General features: G+C 44.2%; 1 protein-coding gene across 1 annotated transcript in view; it reads right to left on the bottom strand.

The window, feature by feature from the left end:
- LOC107106673 (diacylglycerol kinase beta-like) overlaps positions 1–18473 on the bottom strand; it is an 80312-nt gene that overhangs the window by 30963 nt on the left and 30876 nt on the right. The window contains exons 9-11 of the mRNA XM_015406857.1: positions 16190–16264; positions 15065–15184; positions 2245–2362 (exon numbers count right to left, since the gene is read on the bottom strand). Coding sequence (XP_015262343.1) covers positions 2245–2362; positions 15065–15184; positions 16190–16264 — 313 coding nt within the window. The remainder of the gene's footprint in view (positions 1–2244; positions 2363–15064; positions 15185–16189; positions 16265–18473) is intronic.

Here is an 18473-nt window from a genome sequence, read left to right as displayed (position 1 = left end):
GGTTTTGAGGTGGGATTGGGGAAGGGAGAGGCCTCAACTGGGTATAATGCCACAGAGTCCACCTTTTAAAACAGACATTTTCTCCAGGGAGACAGATCTCTGCTGCCTTGAGTTCAGTTGTAAGTCTGGGGGGGGTTTCCTTCAGGCCCCCCTTAGAGGTTGCCAAGCCTAGGCCTGCCAGCACTTTAGGGTTGCCAGGTCCCCCCCGGCCACCGACAGGGGATTCTGGATAAGGTTGCCAGGTCCAGGCTGGGAAACTCCTGGAGATTTGGGGGTGGAGCCTGGGGAGGACAGGGACCTCAGTGGGGTACAATGTCACAGAGTCCACCCTCCAAAGCATCCATTTTCTCCATGGGAAGTTATCTCTGTAGTCTGGAAATGAGCAGGAATTACAGGGGATCCCCAGGTCCCACCTGGAGGCCCAGCTGCTTGCTACTGTTCATCAGCAGCCACCCTATGAAAGCTGGGTTGTTGTGCAGATAAAAAGTAGGAGAGAATAATGTACGCTGTTTTGGTCCCCACTGTGGAGAAAAACTGTAATTTTCCTAGGTAGAGGCTGTGGGGGAGGGGTGTGGAGATGGAAAGTTGCAGACAGAGAGGCAGATAAAGGTAGGTTGGCTGTTGGGTGGGAAGGAAATTGTGTTGCCAACTCCAGGTTGGGAAATTCCTGGACATTTGTGGGGTGGAGCCTGGGGAGGGTGGGATTGGAGGAGGGAAGGAACTACAGATCAGTATAATGCCATAGCTGGAGGAGAAAAAGAAAGGGGGGGCAGAAGGGAAAAAGAGTGTGAGAGAGGTAGAGGGAGACAGGAGGAAGCAAAGGTGTGAGGAACAGGATAACCATTCCGCAAGTTTCTTGCGGGTCTCCACTTGTAAATATATACTTTTGTTTATACCTATTGATGTTTTTAACTTCTGGTCCTTTACTAGTTTTCTAAACTTCCTTTGGAGGTTTTCACTGGGTTGCTTTAGTCTCTCTTCCCCCTCTCTTCATGAGTATACTTACAGGGACCTTAAGTGTTATGTCCATTCATGCAAACACATCTTCATGTTAGCAGTTCTCTTTCCCCATGTTTCCTCACTGTTCTTGGGCTCCTCTTAGCACGACTGCACACCCACATGTGTGGGCCCTTGTATACCCCCATGTCTAAGAGATGCCCCCAGACTTAGGACCAGAACCTTCACTGTTGCCATGGGAGATGCAGCTCCTGACAGCCCCACCCCTGCTGACAGAGAGCCGGGGGAAAGTAGAGGAGGGGACTGAGGATTGGCAGCTTACCCCAGTCAAATCCCCGGCCTAGCCAGGGAGGACAGAAGGGCACAGTTTGGGGGGGGGGGGGGTGGGTCCAATAGAACCTTAGAGACCAACAAGATTTTCATGGTATAAGCTTTTGAGAGCCATGGAATCATAGAGCTGGAAGGGACCTCCAGGGTCATCTAGTCCAACCCCCTGCACAATGCAGGAAATTCACAAATACCTCCCCCCCCCCCCAGTGACCACTGTTCCATGCCCAGAACATGACAAAAAACCTCCAGGAAAATTGCTTCCTGACCCCAAAGTGGTGATCAACATTTTCCTGGGTGTGTAAGAAGGGGCCACAAGAACTAAGCAGAAGCAACGCTCTTGGTCAGATACCTGAAGAAGGGAGCTTTGATGCTTTTGTTTGTTTGTTTGTATTTTTTAAATGTGTGTGTGTGTGTGTGAGTGCTCCTGGAAGCCACTGCAACCTCTGGTGACTAACCCCTACTGGGGGCCTGGAGGATATTCAGAGAGGTGGCTGAATAAAGCCTGCCCCTGCCTCCCACCTCTGGTATTCCAAGGAAGTTTCCCATCCAAGTACTTGCCAGAGTCAACCCTCCTTAGCTTCTGAGATCTGATGAGATTGCCTGGGCTATCCAGGTGAGGGCAGAACTTTAATTCTTGAAAGCTTATACCCCGAAACCTTTGTTGGTCTCTGAGGTGCTACTGGACTCAAATCTAGTTCTACTGTAAACAAACACAACTATCCTCTGAAATGAAAAATCTTCACGTAACAGAGAGCTGAGTCTTAAAGAACATTAGCAGTGGATGGCAAGTGAGGGATTCCCTGGAGCACAAAATTCTTGGCTTGGATCCTAGGAACAGATTCAGATATGAACAGCTCCGATTCCTTCATATAGGAGCCAAAGCTTCCTTAATCCAACAAAACGAGGGCAGAAGTTAGTCCCTCTGGCTGTGGGTCTGTGGTATATTAGAACACTTACAGGAGCAGCACAAGCCTTGCTTCCTGACCCCCAGAAGCATGGTGCGACAGAAGTTGCAGTAGGCAGGCTTCTTGAAGTGCTTCAGCCTCCAGGCATGCTGACCATCGTCCTTCACATTCTGCAGGGGGAAAGTCCATAGAGAGTTAGCAGGAGACACAACAGGGAACCCAGAAGAGCTCACTCCCAGGGGAGAGATCCACACAAACATTACCTTATTGCACCTTTCTTGCAAGTTTAGTGGCACCTTAAAGCCCAACACAATTTTCTTCCCACTTGGATTTCTAAGGCTGTACAGATATTTGTTTTGGAAGGTGCTTATTATAGAACCATAGTTATCTAAAGTATACATTGTTTTTTACTTGTCTAATCTCTGTTCAAACAGGTTTTGCTGGGTTTTGAACCTGAAAAATCTGCTTGCCCAGAGATCATAGTAAGATAGCAAAAACGAATGTGTATTATTAAGGGCTGTAATGGCTCTTCATGCTACTTTCAAATTGCTGGAAAAGTTATTGTCTGTAGGAGAATGGGTGGACTGAGAATAAAGTCAGTCAATATGACTCATGAGTACAGCCAGAGCGAGGATGCCCAAGAGTCCTTTATTACAGGACTCTGTGTTACTTCACTCCAAATATTCCCTTCTGTGTGGTACTGGTGGCTGGCATCTCCAGTTGCAATACAAGGGTATGCACAGAAGTGTCCCACCAGCAAGCCAGTTTTCTCACCTCTGACTCATAAAAGTTTTTCCTTTGTGTGTGTCAGAAGATATGTGAAAATGGATTCCTCAAGTCACACACTCCTACACATGTGGCATCTGCAGTTGCAAACTATCATTCTGCTTAGCAACCACATCCCCCCCACCAACTGATTTCATACTCCCTCTTCCCAGCTTTGGGATGGAGCCCAGTCCTTCCAATCATTTTGTCACATCACAAGGATCTACCCCTGGAAAGACACACCTTTTGAGACATACAGCAAATACACTTCACAAGAGCTTTAAGGGTGGTCATCAAGGGCCCACTGAACATTCTGCGGATGATTCTTTTGTGTTTTAAATGAATAATTTGCTACGAAGATCATTGCATGTGGCCCAGGTATTATTCCACAAGGTCAAAAAAAACAATACTTTCGCATTCAAAACAATGGGAGCCAACCCAGAATGTCTCAGAACTAGTGGAAGCCATGGACCTCCTGGCCCAGACAGACACACGAGACTGCGGATGCTGTCGCTGCCAGAATCATGGCTCAGTGGTAGAGCACATTCTTGGCATGCAGGAGGTCCCAGATCCACTCCCTGACAGCTCCAGCTGAAGGATTTCTGGTAGCACAATGTGTTGAGAAAGAATCTTATCTGCCTGAGATCCTGGAGACATAGAGACAGGCAGAGTAGTCAGTACTGACCTAGATGCACCTATGGTCTGTGTTGGTTAATGGCAATTCTGTACGCTCAAAGTACAGTACTTAAAGCAAGGGAAGTGGCAGCCATGCAGCAGGGTCTGTGGTACCAACATAAAGAATCTGCATTTTGTGATGTCAACTGAGCCTTCTACAGAAATCTGTTGCCAAACTGGGTGCTATAAAACTGGGCACTGTGTTTTCCATTCTGTTACTCATCCTGTACCATTCTGTATGACTGAAGGAAACAGAAACATCAGGTAATCTCTCACACAGCCCAGATAATAACCTCACTACATTCAGCTACTAAAACTGGGATTCTCGGACCTCTGGATTATTTAACTGTGGCAGAAAACAAGTCATTTACTGTGGGTATCCCAGTGGAAAGATCTTGTCTTACTGGAGCAGTACTTCAAAAAGCAGATTGCTGCAGTGGCTAGAAGTACCTTCTTTCTTTCTTTCTTTCTTTCTTTCTTTCTTTCTTTCTTTCTTTCTTTCCATATTTTAACTTTATTACTCAATTACACAACAACTAAGCATAACCACACAATAAGAAAACATAACAAACAACAAAACAAAATAAAAAACGGAGAAGAAAAAAGTTTGCAGCGGTTGGCATTTTGCTTCCAGGTTTCACTTCAAAGTGCTGGTCAGCTTTTAAGAACATAAGAACATAAGAGATGCCAATGTTGGATCAGGCCAAAGGCCCATCCTGTCCAACATTCTGTATCACACAGTGGCCAGAAATACCAGTGCCATCAGGAGGTCCACCAGTGGGGCCAGGACATTAGAAGCCCTCCCACTGTTGACCCCCCCAAGCACCAAGATGACAGAGCATCACTTGCCCCAGAGTCCCTATCTATACCTTGTGGCTAATAGCCACTGATGGACCTCTGCTCCATATGCTTATCTAATTCCCATGCTTGTAGCCGCCACCACTTCCTGTGGCAGTGAATTCCAAGTGTTAATCACTCTTTGGGTGAAGAAGTACTTCCTTTTATCCGTTCTAACCCGACCGCTCAGCAATTTCATGGAGTGCCCACAAGTTCTTGTATTGTGAGAAAGGGAGAAAAGTACCTCTTTCTCTACCTGCTCTTTCCCATGCATAATCTTATAAACCTCAATCATGTCACCCCTCAGTCGTCGTTTCTCCAAGCTAAAGAGCCCTAAGCGCCTTAACCTTTCCTCATAGGGAAAGTGTTCCAACCCTTTTATCATTCCAGTTGCCCTTTTCTGCACTTTTCCCAAAGCTATAATATCCCTTTTAAGGTGTGGTGACCAGAATTGCACACAGTATTCCAAATGAGGTCGCACCATTGATTTATATAGGGGCATTATGATATTGGCTGATCTGTTTTCAATACCCTTCCTAATAATCCCCAGCATAGCATTTGCCTTCTTTATTGCAGTCACACACTGTCTCGACATTTTCAGTGAGTTATCTACTACAACTCCAAGATCTCTCTCTTGATCAGACTCAGCCAGTTCAGACCCCACCAACGTGTATTTATATTTAGGATTTTTGGCTCCAATGTGCACCACCTTGCACTTGGCCACATTGAACCCCATTTGCCATGTTGACGCCCACTTGCCCATCTTTGACAGATCCCTTTGGAGTGCCTCACAATCCTCACTGGTTTTCACCACCCTGAACAACTTTGTATCATCCGCAAATTTAGCCACTTCACTGCTTACTCCCAACTCCAAATCATTAATGAACAAGTTAAAAAGCAGTGGACATCACTCCCAGGGAAAACTCCAGAAGTGATGCCAGTCTGCTCTATGAACTGTTGGAAACATTATGGTTTTACCATAGAGTTTCTGGCAATTCCTAGAGAGGTGTGATGTCATTTTCCACTGGCTTCCAGTTTACTTCTGGGCTCCATTCAAGGCTGGCTTTAACCATTGAAAGTCCCAAATGGTTAAAAATCACAGTATTTGAAGGACTGCCTCCTCCCTTATCAACCTGTCCAACCCCAGGACCTATGGGAGGGCCGTTTTAGCTGCTGCCCCCAAGTTATGGAATCCCTCCCCCAGGCAGTAAGGTCGGTGCCTTCTGTGTTCCATAAAGCCTTTGAAGTGATTGAGTGACTATGCCATGTCCTCTTTTGTTGTTTTGTTGTGTCCTCTGTGGTTATACGGTGATGATGTTTTAAGGTTTTATGACTGTAGTGTGCTGCCTTCGGGGCCCTAAATGGGGCTGAAAGACAGCACAGTCAGTCATTAACTAACTAATTAACCATAAGGTGGATAGTCTCTTATATTGACAGTACTGTTGTTAACTATTTTTAGATTAAAATGGTGTTGTTTCAGTTTTGCCCCTCTACTGTGCCCATGTGTGCAGGAACATAGTTTCCCGGCGACTACTATATAACATTTTTGTAATCACTTTGTGCGTGTGCTTATTTAATATGGGAATAAAAGATAAGGGTTATAATAGGCCACAATACAAAGAAGCTGTTTACACATGAATAAGGACACTGCATGTGCAGCTGAAGCTCCTTTTGAAGAAAGCTTTTCCATGCAGCAGTTTCTGTTTCCCAAGAGGCAAGCTGCTTTTAAACTAGAATAGTGGCTTGCTTGTTTTAGAGAAAGGGAAACTTCAGCAATAATCTTACTCATGAGCAAGCTTTCTTTCTCTCTCTGGATCATGGCTAATGAACTGGATACCAGACTGATGCTGTGCACAAATATGTCTGTGATGGCAATTTACAGCTGCCAACCCCCAGGTGTGGCCAGGAGATCTCCAGGAACTAGAACTCCCCTCCAGATTACAGGGATCAATTATTGTGGAGAAAATGGCAGCTTAGGAGGGTGGACTCTTTGGCATTATATGCTGCTGAGGTTCTTCCCCTCCCAAATTTCCTCTCCAGGCTCCACTCCCAAATTTCCAGGAAGTTCCCAATCTACAGTTGACAGCCTTAGATGGCATCAAAACAACAGCACATGAAAGCTGAATTATGCTTCGTTAAAAACAAAACTTTGAGTCTCTCCACAATCAGATCTCTGAAACTGAATATTTGGATGAGATGTTGCTGCTTATAATCAGAGGACTGCTGTTTGGGAACAGCAGCTATTAATAAAATCATGTGCTATTCCTATCATGGATTTGCAATATGGTTTCCCCTTGAAATGCCAAGCTTATGAAACCCTATACCGTCTGTACTCAAAAGTTCATCTGAGAACAGAAATGAAGATGCATTTAACAATCCCTCACTCCAGCTTTACTCTAGTATTGGCAATGCCAGGACCTCCAAGGTGGCTTTCTCAGAAGTGGTGCCTGTTCCATGCACAGGGCCAGCTAGACAAGCACAAATTAGGAGTCTCAATGTGGTTTGTTAGGCACTGGGACGGGTTTAAGTTTGTTAGGCACTGGGATGTTTTTTGGAACAATCAGAACTTGTACAAAAGAGATGGCCTCCAATTGTCCCAAGAAGGAACCAGGCTGCCGGTGCTTAAAATCAAAAAGGTGGCAGAGTAGTTGGCCTGGGCCAATAGGAGATTAAATGTCTCTGGTTCAGGATAGCTCATCTCTAACAGATGAAGAGGTAGCTGTTACTCTTCTTGAGGGAAATAGATTAGGACTGGCCACTGAGAGGGTGACAAGCAATATTGACTGCTTGACAGGGAAAGGTTGCAGACCTAACACATCTGGGGAATTATAGATGTTTATGTGCAAGTGCTAGTAGTGTCCAAGGTAAAATGGGGGAGCTGGAATGCTTAGTGTCAGAAGAGAACATAGACATTGTGGGCTTCTCAGAAACTTGGTGGGATGAGGATAGTCAGTGGGATACAGTGATTCCTGGATATAAATTATACTGGAAGGATAGGGAGGTAACTGTCAGAGGTGGAGTGGCTCTGTATGTCCAGTATGTACAGTCTCTGTATGTACAGGCTCTGTATGTACAGTAAGATTGAGAATCAAAGAGAAATCGATTTGCTTACAGAAATGATATGGGTAGAAATAGTGGACCCAAAAGGAAGCTTAACTCTCTGAGTTTGTTATCGCCCACCAGATCAAAGGTTAGAGAATGATTTAAAAACAGTGAAAGAATTAAGGAAAGCAGCTCAATGAAATAACTGTGTCACAATAGGTGATTTTAACTACCCACATATTGATTGGGTCAATATGTGTTCAGATCAGGAAAAAGATATTGGGTTTCTAGATACTCTCAATGACTGTGCCATGGAGCAGATGGTCACAGAACTGCCAAGAGGAGGCGATCCTGGACTTGGTCCTAAGTAATGCTCAAGTCCTGTTGAGAGATGTAAATGTGATAGCACCAGTTGGGAACAGTGACCATAATGCTATTAAGTTTAGCACTTATGTAAATAGGGAGTTCCCCCAAAAGACCAATACAACCACATTCAACTTTAGAAGGGGTAACTTCTCTCAAATGAGGGGGGTTGTGAAGAAGAAACTAAAAGGAAAGGTAAGGAGGGTCAAATTCCTTTGGGAAGCTTGGAGACTATTTAAAACAACAACACTGGAAGCTCAGATACAATGTATACCACAGGTTAGGAAAGGTACAAATTGGTATAAAAAAGGCCTTCATGGTTAACGAACAAAGTAATGGAAGCAATAAAAAGTAAGAGGTAAATAAAATGGGTAAATAAAAGAGGTAAATAAAAGGGAGCATAGGCTTTGGCAAATAAAATGCAAGTCGGTGATCAGACAGGCAAAAAGACACTATGAGGAACATATTGCAAAAAACATAAAGACCAACCAACAGGAAGACAGTGGGGCCCTTGGATGATCAAGGGGTGAAAGGATAACTAAAGGATAATAGGGAAATGGCAGAGAAGCTGAATCCATTTTTTGCCTGTCTTCACTGTGGAAGATGGAAGGTGCTTGCCCACTCCAGAACTGCTGATTTCAAGAGGGGTGTCGAAAGATCTGAGTAGGATTGAGGTGATGAGAGAGGAGGTCCTACAACTGATGGACAAATTAAAAATTGACAAATCACCAGGCACAGGTGGCACACATCCGAGAGTTCTGAAAGAACTCATATGTGTTGTGGATCTCCTGGCAAAAATATGCAATCTATCACTAAAATCTCCCTCCATTCCCAAGGACTGGAAGATAGCTAATGAAACCCCCATCTTTAAAAAAGGTTCCAGAAAAGACCCAGGAAATTACAGGCCAGTCAGTCTAATGTTGATACTGAATAACTTGGTGGAATCCATTATTAAAGAGAGAATTAGTTGGCACATTCATGAACAAAAGCTGTTAAGGAAGAACCAGCATGGATTCTCTAAGGGAAGGGTACAGGGAAAACCTATCACTAACTTATGACAAGAGTATTTGTAAGATGACACATGCATACATCACTCCTGCAATAATATTGATATTATGATAAACATAGCATTATAAAAGCAGAGAGATCAAACTTCTATCGATTAAAGCTTAATTATGCTTAAATCAAGTAATAATATAATCCAGGAAAAAAAACCACAATGTTTATCTCTTGGGTTTCTTCTTCACTTTTGGAGTTTTGGGCGCTGCTGCTGCTTTCTCAGACTCTGACGTTGAACTGCTGGAATCACTTGAAGAATTATCTGATTCTTCCTCGCTGGGTTCATCCCCTTCTTCCAGATTAGGGTCCTCGTCTTTATCTATGCCCAATTGTTTTTTCAAAATGTTTTTGGCCTTTCGGACAGAGTCAATTTTAACTTTTTTTGTCATTGTATTTGAACACGATTCCTTCTGGGAAGTTCCATCTGTAGGTTATTGCTTTGTCTTGTGGGAAAAGAATTAAGTCTTTATAAAGTCGTCTTCGTTTCCGGATCTCAAATGGAATGTCTTTCAGAATTTTAATTTCTTCTTCGTTGATTTTAAGTGTTTTCCCCACAGTAACTTTTAAAACATTGTCTCTCATTGTTCTCTTTGAGAATTTAGCGTAAATTTCGCCAGGCAGTTTATTTTTTCTTATAAAATCAGGGTAAGTACGGTATGCCAAGTCCATGTCACTTTGTAGATACTCCTGTTTAAGTTCTGAAATTGAAGCTATCGTTCCACTTATTGTCATTTTTATGTCTTCTCCCTTCTGTTCAGGAACTCCTTGGAAGTGTAGAACATGCATAGATTTATCAAGCTGAAGTAGTTGATTTTTATCCGTATTTCTTTCCTTCTTAACTTCTTTTAGTTGTTGCTCAATATCAGTAGTCCTTGTTTCGACTTTCTCAATCCTTTTATCTGTCTTATTGGCTCTTTTTTCCATTTGTGTAAGTTGCTTTTGGACGGAATCCAGCTTGGTACTAATTGTAGACATCTGGTCCAGCAGAGGGTGCAGTGCTGTGGCAAGCATATTGGGAAAGTCACTGGCGTAGTACTTCCTGGTGGAAGGTTTTTTTCCGCTGCCTTTCTCCTCGTCCTCCCAGCCATTTGTTTACAGTGAAGAAAAGTTTTAGTTTTAAATTAAAGTTTCTCTGAATTTCACGTTCTTGGGCTTAAAATATAGCTTTCAAGCTTAAATGAAATCTCGAGTGGTAAGTTTCATTCCTTCTTTCCTTTTTGTACCGTTTAGAGACCGCTCCATTTCGGATGGGGGTGGTGGATCTCCAACCCTTCCCTACATGCCGCTCTTTCTCCGGTCAATCTAGCAAGCTGAGACTTCTTCGCTTATACAGAGGTTTGATTAACTCACTGTTTAGACGAGTTCAATTATTGCCGGGGTTATTTTAGCTTATTTTCTTGTCCACTCATCTGGGGGTCGGCTTTCATCGCCATACTGGCTCTGTGCTGTCAGGACCTCTCGGGGACAGGCAAGCCTTGATCCCTCAGCCATCGCCTTGGGAGAGGCTTATCCCGGCTCCCCAGGCTGAGTGTCTCCTACAGAGACTGTGTGGGGGTCTGGAATCAGCCAAGACCCCTCCTGATCACCTCGGCTTGGCGCGTTGCCATCGGCGGGTCGATGGGATGCATGCAAGAGCAAACCACCATAAACCGGAAGTCCCTCACTAACCTTTTAAAGTTCTTTGAGGGCGTTAACAAAATGTGGACAAGGGTGACCAAAGTTGTTTACCTAGACTTCCAGAAAGCTTTCAATAAAGTTCCTCATCAAAGGCTCCTCAGTAAACGTAGCAGTCATGGGATAAGAGGACAAGTTCTCTTGTGGATTAAAAACTGTTTAACAGGAAACAGAGAGTGAATATAAATGGCAGTTTTCACAATGGAAGGTGGTAAGCAGTGGGGTACTGCAGGGCTCAGCATTTGGTCTGGTGCTTTTTAACTTGTTTTGATTTGAAGTTTGGAATAAGCAGTGAAGTGGATAAGTTTGTGGATGGCACTAAGTCACTCAGGGTGGTGGGAACCAGGGAGGACTGAGAGGTGCTCCAGAGGGACCTGTCAAGGTTGGGAGAGTGGGAGTCAGTGTGGCAAATGATGTTCAGTATAGGCAAGTGCAAAGTAATGCACACTGGATGCAAAAAATCCTAATTATAAATATATGCTCATGAGGTCCAAACTGGCAGTAATTGACAAGGACAGAGATCTTGGAGTCCTGGTAGATAACTTGCTGAAGATGTTGACTCACTGTGCAACTGCAATAAAAAAGGCAAATGCTATGCTGGGGATTATTAGAAAGGGGATTGAAAACAAATCAGCCAGTATCATAATGTCCGTGTATAAATCTATGTTGTGACCTCATTTGGAATACCATTTTTGTCATTGCACCTCAAAAAAGAGATTATAGAATTGGTTTTCGGGGTATGAGCTTTCAAGAATCAAAGCTCCACTCGGACCTGGATAGCCCAGGCAAGCCCAGTCTCATCAGATCTTGGAAGCTAAGCAGGGTCGGCTCTGGCAAGTACTTGGATGGGAGATCTTGAAATGGGATGGGAGGCAGGGGCAGGCTTTATTCAGCCACATCTCTGAATACCCTCCAGGCCCCCAGGAGGGGTCAGTCTCCAGAGGTTGCCATGACTTCCAGGTGCACACACACACACTCACACACACCACCAAAGAATCAGAAGGAGACTGAGAATAGCAGCCATGAAGGAGCTAGAAAAGCTTCCTAAGTGTGAGGATGTGTCACACTGGTGACCAAGATCAAGGTAATTCATAACATAGTATTCTCCATTATGATGGGTGTCAAAGTTGGACAGTGAAGAAAGCTGACACAAAGAAATTAATTTGAAATGTCGTGTTGGAGAAGGGTTTTGCAGATACTATGGACTGCCAAGAAGACAAATACGTGGGTTCTAGATCAAATCAAGCCTGAACTCTCCCTAGAAGCTAAAATGACTAAACTGAAGACAAGAGTCACTGGAAAAGACAATAACGCCAGGAAAAGTAGAAGGTAAGAGGAAAAGAGGAAGAGCAAACATGAGATGGATTGACTCAGTCAAGGAAGCCACGAGGGCCCTCCGTTTGCAAGACCTGAGCAAGGCTGTTAATGATAGGAGCGTTCTGGAGGTCATTCATTCATAGGGTCGTCATAAATCAGAAGCAGCTTGATGGCACTTAACACAAACACACACACACACACACTCTCTTGCATACAGTCTGACCAGTGTAAAAGGCAGTGTGTTGCATCCTTCCTAACAAGCATATGTCACCTTGGAGGATAGGGAGGGGCTATGACTCAGTCACAGAGCACCTGGTATCTTCAGCTAAAATAAGCAAGAAGAAGGCGATGTGTACGATGTTTTTCTGTAGCTGCCTTCATTCTGGGCAGCTTGTTGCTGCAAGAGGTCACCTGGTTCTCACTCTCCGATAGGCCTTCAGCCAGCCTAAGTCTGATGACTGCCTGATTCCAAGATATCTATTTGGTCTGCCTTCAGGCCTGCATTTCCCCCCAGCCCCAGCATCCTTCCCCTGAAGCAAGAGGCCATTCTGTGGGTGGATCTAACCTGGAAAAAAAAAATCACTTATTGCCATGGGGTTGCTCAGGAGATATCCCCAATACATTCTGCCCTCTGTCTGCTTATTTACTAGGCAATTCACTTATAGACAAACATTTGTTCACAAAGAACAGTGTGCAAATACTCAGGTATACTAGTTTTCTTTTATAGACAAATGCTTAAATGGAGCAGTTAGATAACTGTTTTACTGCAGACCAACACAACTGTCTTCTGAAACTAGTTTAAAAGGAAATTGTTATGGCTTTTGAAGTTATGGCGCCCTCCCATGGCGTTTCCTCAGAAAGTTGTTGTGTAAAATGTTATTTCTTTTTTCCTCTTGCCTTACTATAATTGACATTTCACCTTAAAGGGGCTAATGCAGGAGGTATTCCCCAGGTTATCATACCCGTTATCTGTGACTTTTGACAACTTCTGTGCTCCTTTATCGCCACTATAATGTTCTTTTCTTCTCCAACTATCAACTTTCATTAGGAAATCACTATAACTGAAACTTGCAGGATGTCATGTATTCTGTAGGAACAATGACATTTACATCCAGGTCAACAGAAGGGGATGGGGGGTGGGAAGGACAGTATCTTGGTACATGTGAGTGATGGTGGAAAGTGTTATATGTTAGACACCCTTTGAAAATAACTCATACCCTGGTTCATCCTGTTTACATTTGCCAAGCTTTGTCCAAATACTGGGCATGCTACCTGTCCCGGTATGGACCGGGACTGCCCCGCCGCCACCCAGGGGAGGCCAGGGGACACGCCCGGAGTATGCCTACCTGGGTCGGCGGACCCGTGCCGGTCAGGAGAGGGCGATAGGCGGCCCACAGCAGCCGAACACCCCGGCCGCGGGGAGAACAGGGCGGAGAACGCGGCAGAGCCGGCCCCGGGCGAGGAAGAAGCACGGCGTGCCCCGGCCCGAGCAGCGGAGGAACGACGCGGCAACAAGAGCCCCGGCGGTGGCGAACAGCCCGGACAACGCGGGCGCGCCAGGACCCGCCCTCGCACTCGCCCGCCGACACAGTGCACGGCGGGGCGGGAGCCCGACGCCTCGACCGGCGGCGCCCGGACGGGAGGGGGCGGGAACTGTGTGGGCGGGTCGGCGTCTTTGCCTTTGGGCAGGGGCGGGGACCAGGTGCGGGGGCTTGTGGGGGAGACGAGGGGAATAAAGCCGCGGCAGGAGCAAGCCGAGGAGGACTCGCTGGACTGGCTGCTAGCCTGGCAGTCCTACTGAGCACACGAGAGAGAGTCGGTAGACGCAGGCAAAAGACAGCAGTTCCAGGCAGACCCAAAAGGGGGGGGAGTGACGGAACTCCCCACAGGGTCTGCGTCTGAGGCACGCTCTGCTAGCTGCCGGATCCTTTCTCTTCCTCTCCCGGGAGCCTCCTCTTATCCCCGCAACCCCAAGGGTCCTTTGGGGCAGGCGAAGACACGGCGGAGGGTCCAGACCCCGGGCGGGAGCTGACGGAAACTCACACTACCCTGCATCAGTTTGGCCCTGATTTCATTTTAAATAAAAATATCTAGCTTGTGCAGGTACAGAGACATAAGACAAATCAGGCATCCAGGACTTTGCCCAGTCATTTAGTGACACCGTCTGCTCCCACCTTCCAGGATTCCAGCCAATGAAGGAGGTCACAGCTGTTATTGACATCTTTGCGCTCTCTCTCTCTCTCTCTCTCTCTCCCTTTTTGAAGCTTGACTGAGAAGTAAGTATGAGCAAATAGTCAAGCAAAAATACTTTGCCAACGGCAAGATCATTGTATTAGAAACAGTGTGGTAGCCTGGGAACATATATGCATTGCTGGCTGGAATGTCCTATTTTGATAACCTTAACCATAGAGCAAATATCTGGTATAAAATTGCAAAATACTGTAGAACATCTTCTTTTACATCAATGGAGTATAGATATACAAGTAGAGAGTACGAAACAGCAAATTGCCATTCTTTTAGCAGCGGCTAAAAATGCTGTTGCTCTACAGCGGAAAAGTAAACAGAGACCAAATAAACAGAACTGGCACGCTAAGCTATGGAATATGTACGTAATGGCAAGAATTACAAAGAGTGTTAATGATTCCTACTCTCAAAGAATACGATCTAATTTTTCTGTGACGTGGTCCCCTATATTACAGTATTTGATGCAACAGAAAGAAATCCCCAATATTATAGATTTATTACATTTATGGTGAAATAATTAATAATGTGCCAAATGATTGTTAGAATTAATAGTTGTATAAGATACATATGACCTATGTGGTGATCTGTTATAGTTGGAATTATATATTTTATTATTATTGAGATTGATGTCTATGTAAATTTGTAATTCATGTGTATGTAAACTTAATTGGAAATTCAATAAAATTATATTTTTTTAAAAAAGCAAAAATACTTTCTTTGATTCTTCCCCAACTTTGTGTGGTAGTTTTTTAGAGGAGAGGCATAACGACTGGCAGACAATGCGTTAATGAATAGAGTTGATATGCATCATCACCAGACAATATATACAGCATGTATGTTGGGGAAATGGTATATAGCTACCCTAATCCTATCTTGAAATCAGACTTGCTACTCACTGTTTCCATGCCCAGCAGGACGAGCAAGGGGATTGTGGTCATGCCACCTCGAATCCATTCTTCCAGTGTCACAGTTCCATCATGATCATAGTCTATTTCTTCCATCATCTCCTTCAGGATCTGCAGAAAACAAAATCTCATTAGAACATCATATCCTCTGTCACATCCTCTCTCGAACTGTAGTTATTCCATTGGCCGGTTATACAATACATTGGACTGGAGAATGAAGAAACAGAATCTAGCATTAATAAAAATAAATTATCAATATAATACACAACACTAACCTTGAGCTACACAACTCTCAGGCTTGCTCTGTTCATGTATTTATTTCCCACCCTGTGAAACTATGGCAGTTAAAGAACGCACTAATGAAAACAGAGTGTCCATTCATTTCCCCTTAGTCTTCTTTATTTCTTATCTCAGACATTCACAGACATCCACACTTTTTTGTGACATAGCTGAGATATGCCTGGAGAATGAAGCCACTGGAGAAGTCCTATGCGTATTTACACTTCCTAAATATGTAGATAAGCTATTCTGGACTCATCTTTTCAGTTCTCAGCTATCTATCTACTCTTAAGCTGTATGTCTTCTACATGGGAACTCTCATCAGGGCATAAGCTTTGGATTTCAAGGGCTGTTACCATTGCCAAATGTCTTGTTCTGTGCCATTGGAAAGCTGTAGTTCCACCATATATAGAAACTTGAACAGAAGACTAGCACAAAAGGGGAAAAAATTACTAGGTGGGACGTAGGAATTAAACATAACAGTATTTGAGCTGAATTTTTACAGCTCTATGAAATCTTGATATAGAATTTATTTGTATCTGCCTGGATGTTTTACCTTCATCCCCCCCCCCCTCTTCTGTTTACTGCTAGGTTAGAGGGAGCATTTATGAGACTGAAAGGTTGTTTGATAGTAAGTATTTTTATTATATATATTAAAAGTAACAATAAGCCTTAAATAACCAAAACGTAGAAGAAGGAGTGCTCCTGGACTGCATTAATACTTTTCTTTCAAAAGTCTCAAAGGAGTACATGTATAAGGAGATCCTTGAGGTTAGGTCATAGCACAATCACCCTTTATGCTTTAACTCTTTTACAGTGCTCAACAGTGGAACTTACCGGCCTTAGTTCTGTGGAGTCCCATTCCAGGTATTCTGCTACATGAACCATCTGATTGATAATACGATCCAACTCCTGAACTCAGAAATAAAACAAAAAGTGGAAAAAAATAAAAAATGTAGCTGACTGTAGTTCTACAGTAATCTCAGTTATAAGTATCTTGGTGTCACAACCATATCAAGGGGAAAAGACCTGATTTTTTTTTTTTAAATGAAGGCCAGTGAATGCCTTTTTCTATTAACTGCTTCTCTGAGTAGCAATAAGTGATTTGGTTACTTGCTCTTGGAGATTGTGCAGATAAATGCTTTTGGAGAACTCACACCAAGGGAATATTTATTTATTGTACTTTTCCTCAGGGGTCGTTTTGTAGAAAAAGAGCTAGGGGAACTCATTAGCATAACTCATTAGCATATGCCACACCCCCTGACATCACCGGAAGTGTGTCATAAGGCCACACACCTCGCCCCCAATGGTTCCCCCCATGAGGGGCCCGGCAGTGGACCTGCAAGGCCGGCGAGAGTGCAAGAAAGCCCCGCGAAGGCCCTCCCTGGCCCCAGGCAGGCAGGGGTGGGGAGAGGCAGGGAGGAAGCAACTTACCCTCCCTCTTCTCCTGCCTCCTCCTGGCTGAATGAGGGGCGGAAGCGGGGCGGCCGGAAGCAGGGGGCGGGGCTTCGTCATGTGCCCCGCCCCCATACCTCACCCGGGGGAACTGCGATCCCCCGCGTTCCCCCTGAAATGACCTCTGCTTTTCCTCCACTTTTTAAGCTACAAACTGGTTCCCAAAGTGGCTTACAGTAATTTAAAACAAATACAATTTAGCTGATACCGAAATGAACTAAAATATACATTTTAAAAGGTATATACTAAAGATAAGAAAAAAACCAGTATGACTTTTAGTGAGTTTATGGTAAGATTGCTGGAAGCCTGAGCAAAATGTACTGCAAAGAAAGCTGATGGGATAGCAAGTGTAAGTAGGTTTGCTTAAAGTCCTTGACATTCTCAAAAGCTGTCTAGCATGAGTGTTTTCCTCAGCTTTGGTGTCAAAGTGGAAATCTCTGAGATGCTATAAGGCACTGAGAGTCTTCCCACATCGGTTATGGTGAGTCAAGATGGAGAGCTTAGTGTTTTATTAATGCTGTACCTCGGGTTCTTAACTGAAGGCATAATTATTGGTATTTTGTTCCTGTAAGGTATCTGACAATCGGAGTCTCTTTCCCAATCCCTTACAGCTAATACCATGACTAGAAATTTATTTGTCTCTGGGTGTGTCAGGTTCTCTGATACAGAAACTTCATCATGAGACCTTATCTTAGGGTGGGAATGCTGTGATTCTATACTAAGGAAGTATCAAACTGACCCCCCACCCTATTAGTAGAAAGGAGATGAGGGACACCAAATTAGCATGAAAATGGTACCACCTCTCACAAGAAAGCCATGCTTCAAAAGCCAATATATATTCTGAGGGAAAGGGGCATGTCTGCCTGGCATTTGCCCTGTGGTTAGGCTTAACAGACCTAAATGGGAAGGAATTATGACAAGAAAATATTGTAAAGAAATCATGATGTGCCAGAGGATATCACTGTTACACACCTACCAATGCTTCACTGATGAAAATACAGAAACCCTCACCAAGCCCTATCCCACAACCCCCCATTAGATATTGCTCGGGATCTACTCCATCTGCTGTAGGGCATATTTATTTAGTCTGCAGTGACCTGACCTCCAGTGATTTAAGGGCCGAGAGGATGTTTTGGTTAAAATAATACTAGAGAAACATAAATGTCCTACAATAGGTTATCAGCTGTTCAAAATCTACCTCAGCAGCTGTAGCATGTGAAATGGGAGGCTACATCCTGTCTCAGAGTTTATGCTCATGCTTTCACATACATAGGTGCTGTGTCTATCCACCTCCCACCTACTTAGAAAGTTGACTCCTTGGAGATCCACGGGGAAGAGAGCTGAACCACAAAGAACTCTAGCTTATAATAATATTTTATAATACTATTTTACAAAAGAATCCCCAAAAGGGAAACAGGGACAAAGACAGCACACTAACTTAGCAAGGGCAGGAACCAGCAAATAGAGGTCATCTCTGAATAATAGCTACCATTGGAGCCAGCCAACACTCACTTTCCAGTGGCAGAAGAGTGGAGATTTTCACCAGTTCCCCATACTCATTACAGATCCCTGCATCACACACAGTAGTGTTCCTAGGATTCTTTTAAACCGTCCAGAGGCTGAATTTCAGAGGGTACAGTTGGCTATGCAGGAGAGGGAGGGGGGA

This window comes from Gekko japonicus, unplaced genomic scaffold, assembly GCF_001447785.1.
Source record: "Gekko japonicus isolate JY-2015 unplaced genomic scaffold, Gekko_japonicus_V1.1 scaffold1023, whole genome shotgun sequence".
NCBI classification, from domain to species: domain Eukaryota; kingdom Metazoa; phylum Chordata; class Lepidosauria; order Squamata; family Gekkonidae; genus Gekko; species Gekko japonicus.
This window is presented reverse-complemented; position numbering and strand designations above follow the sequence as displayed.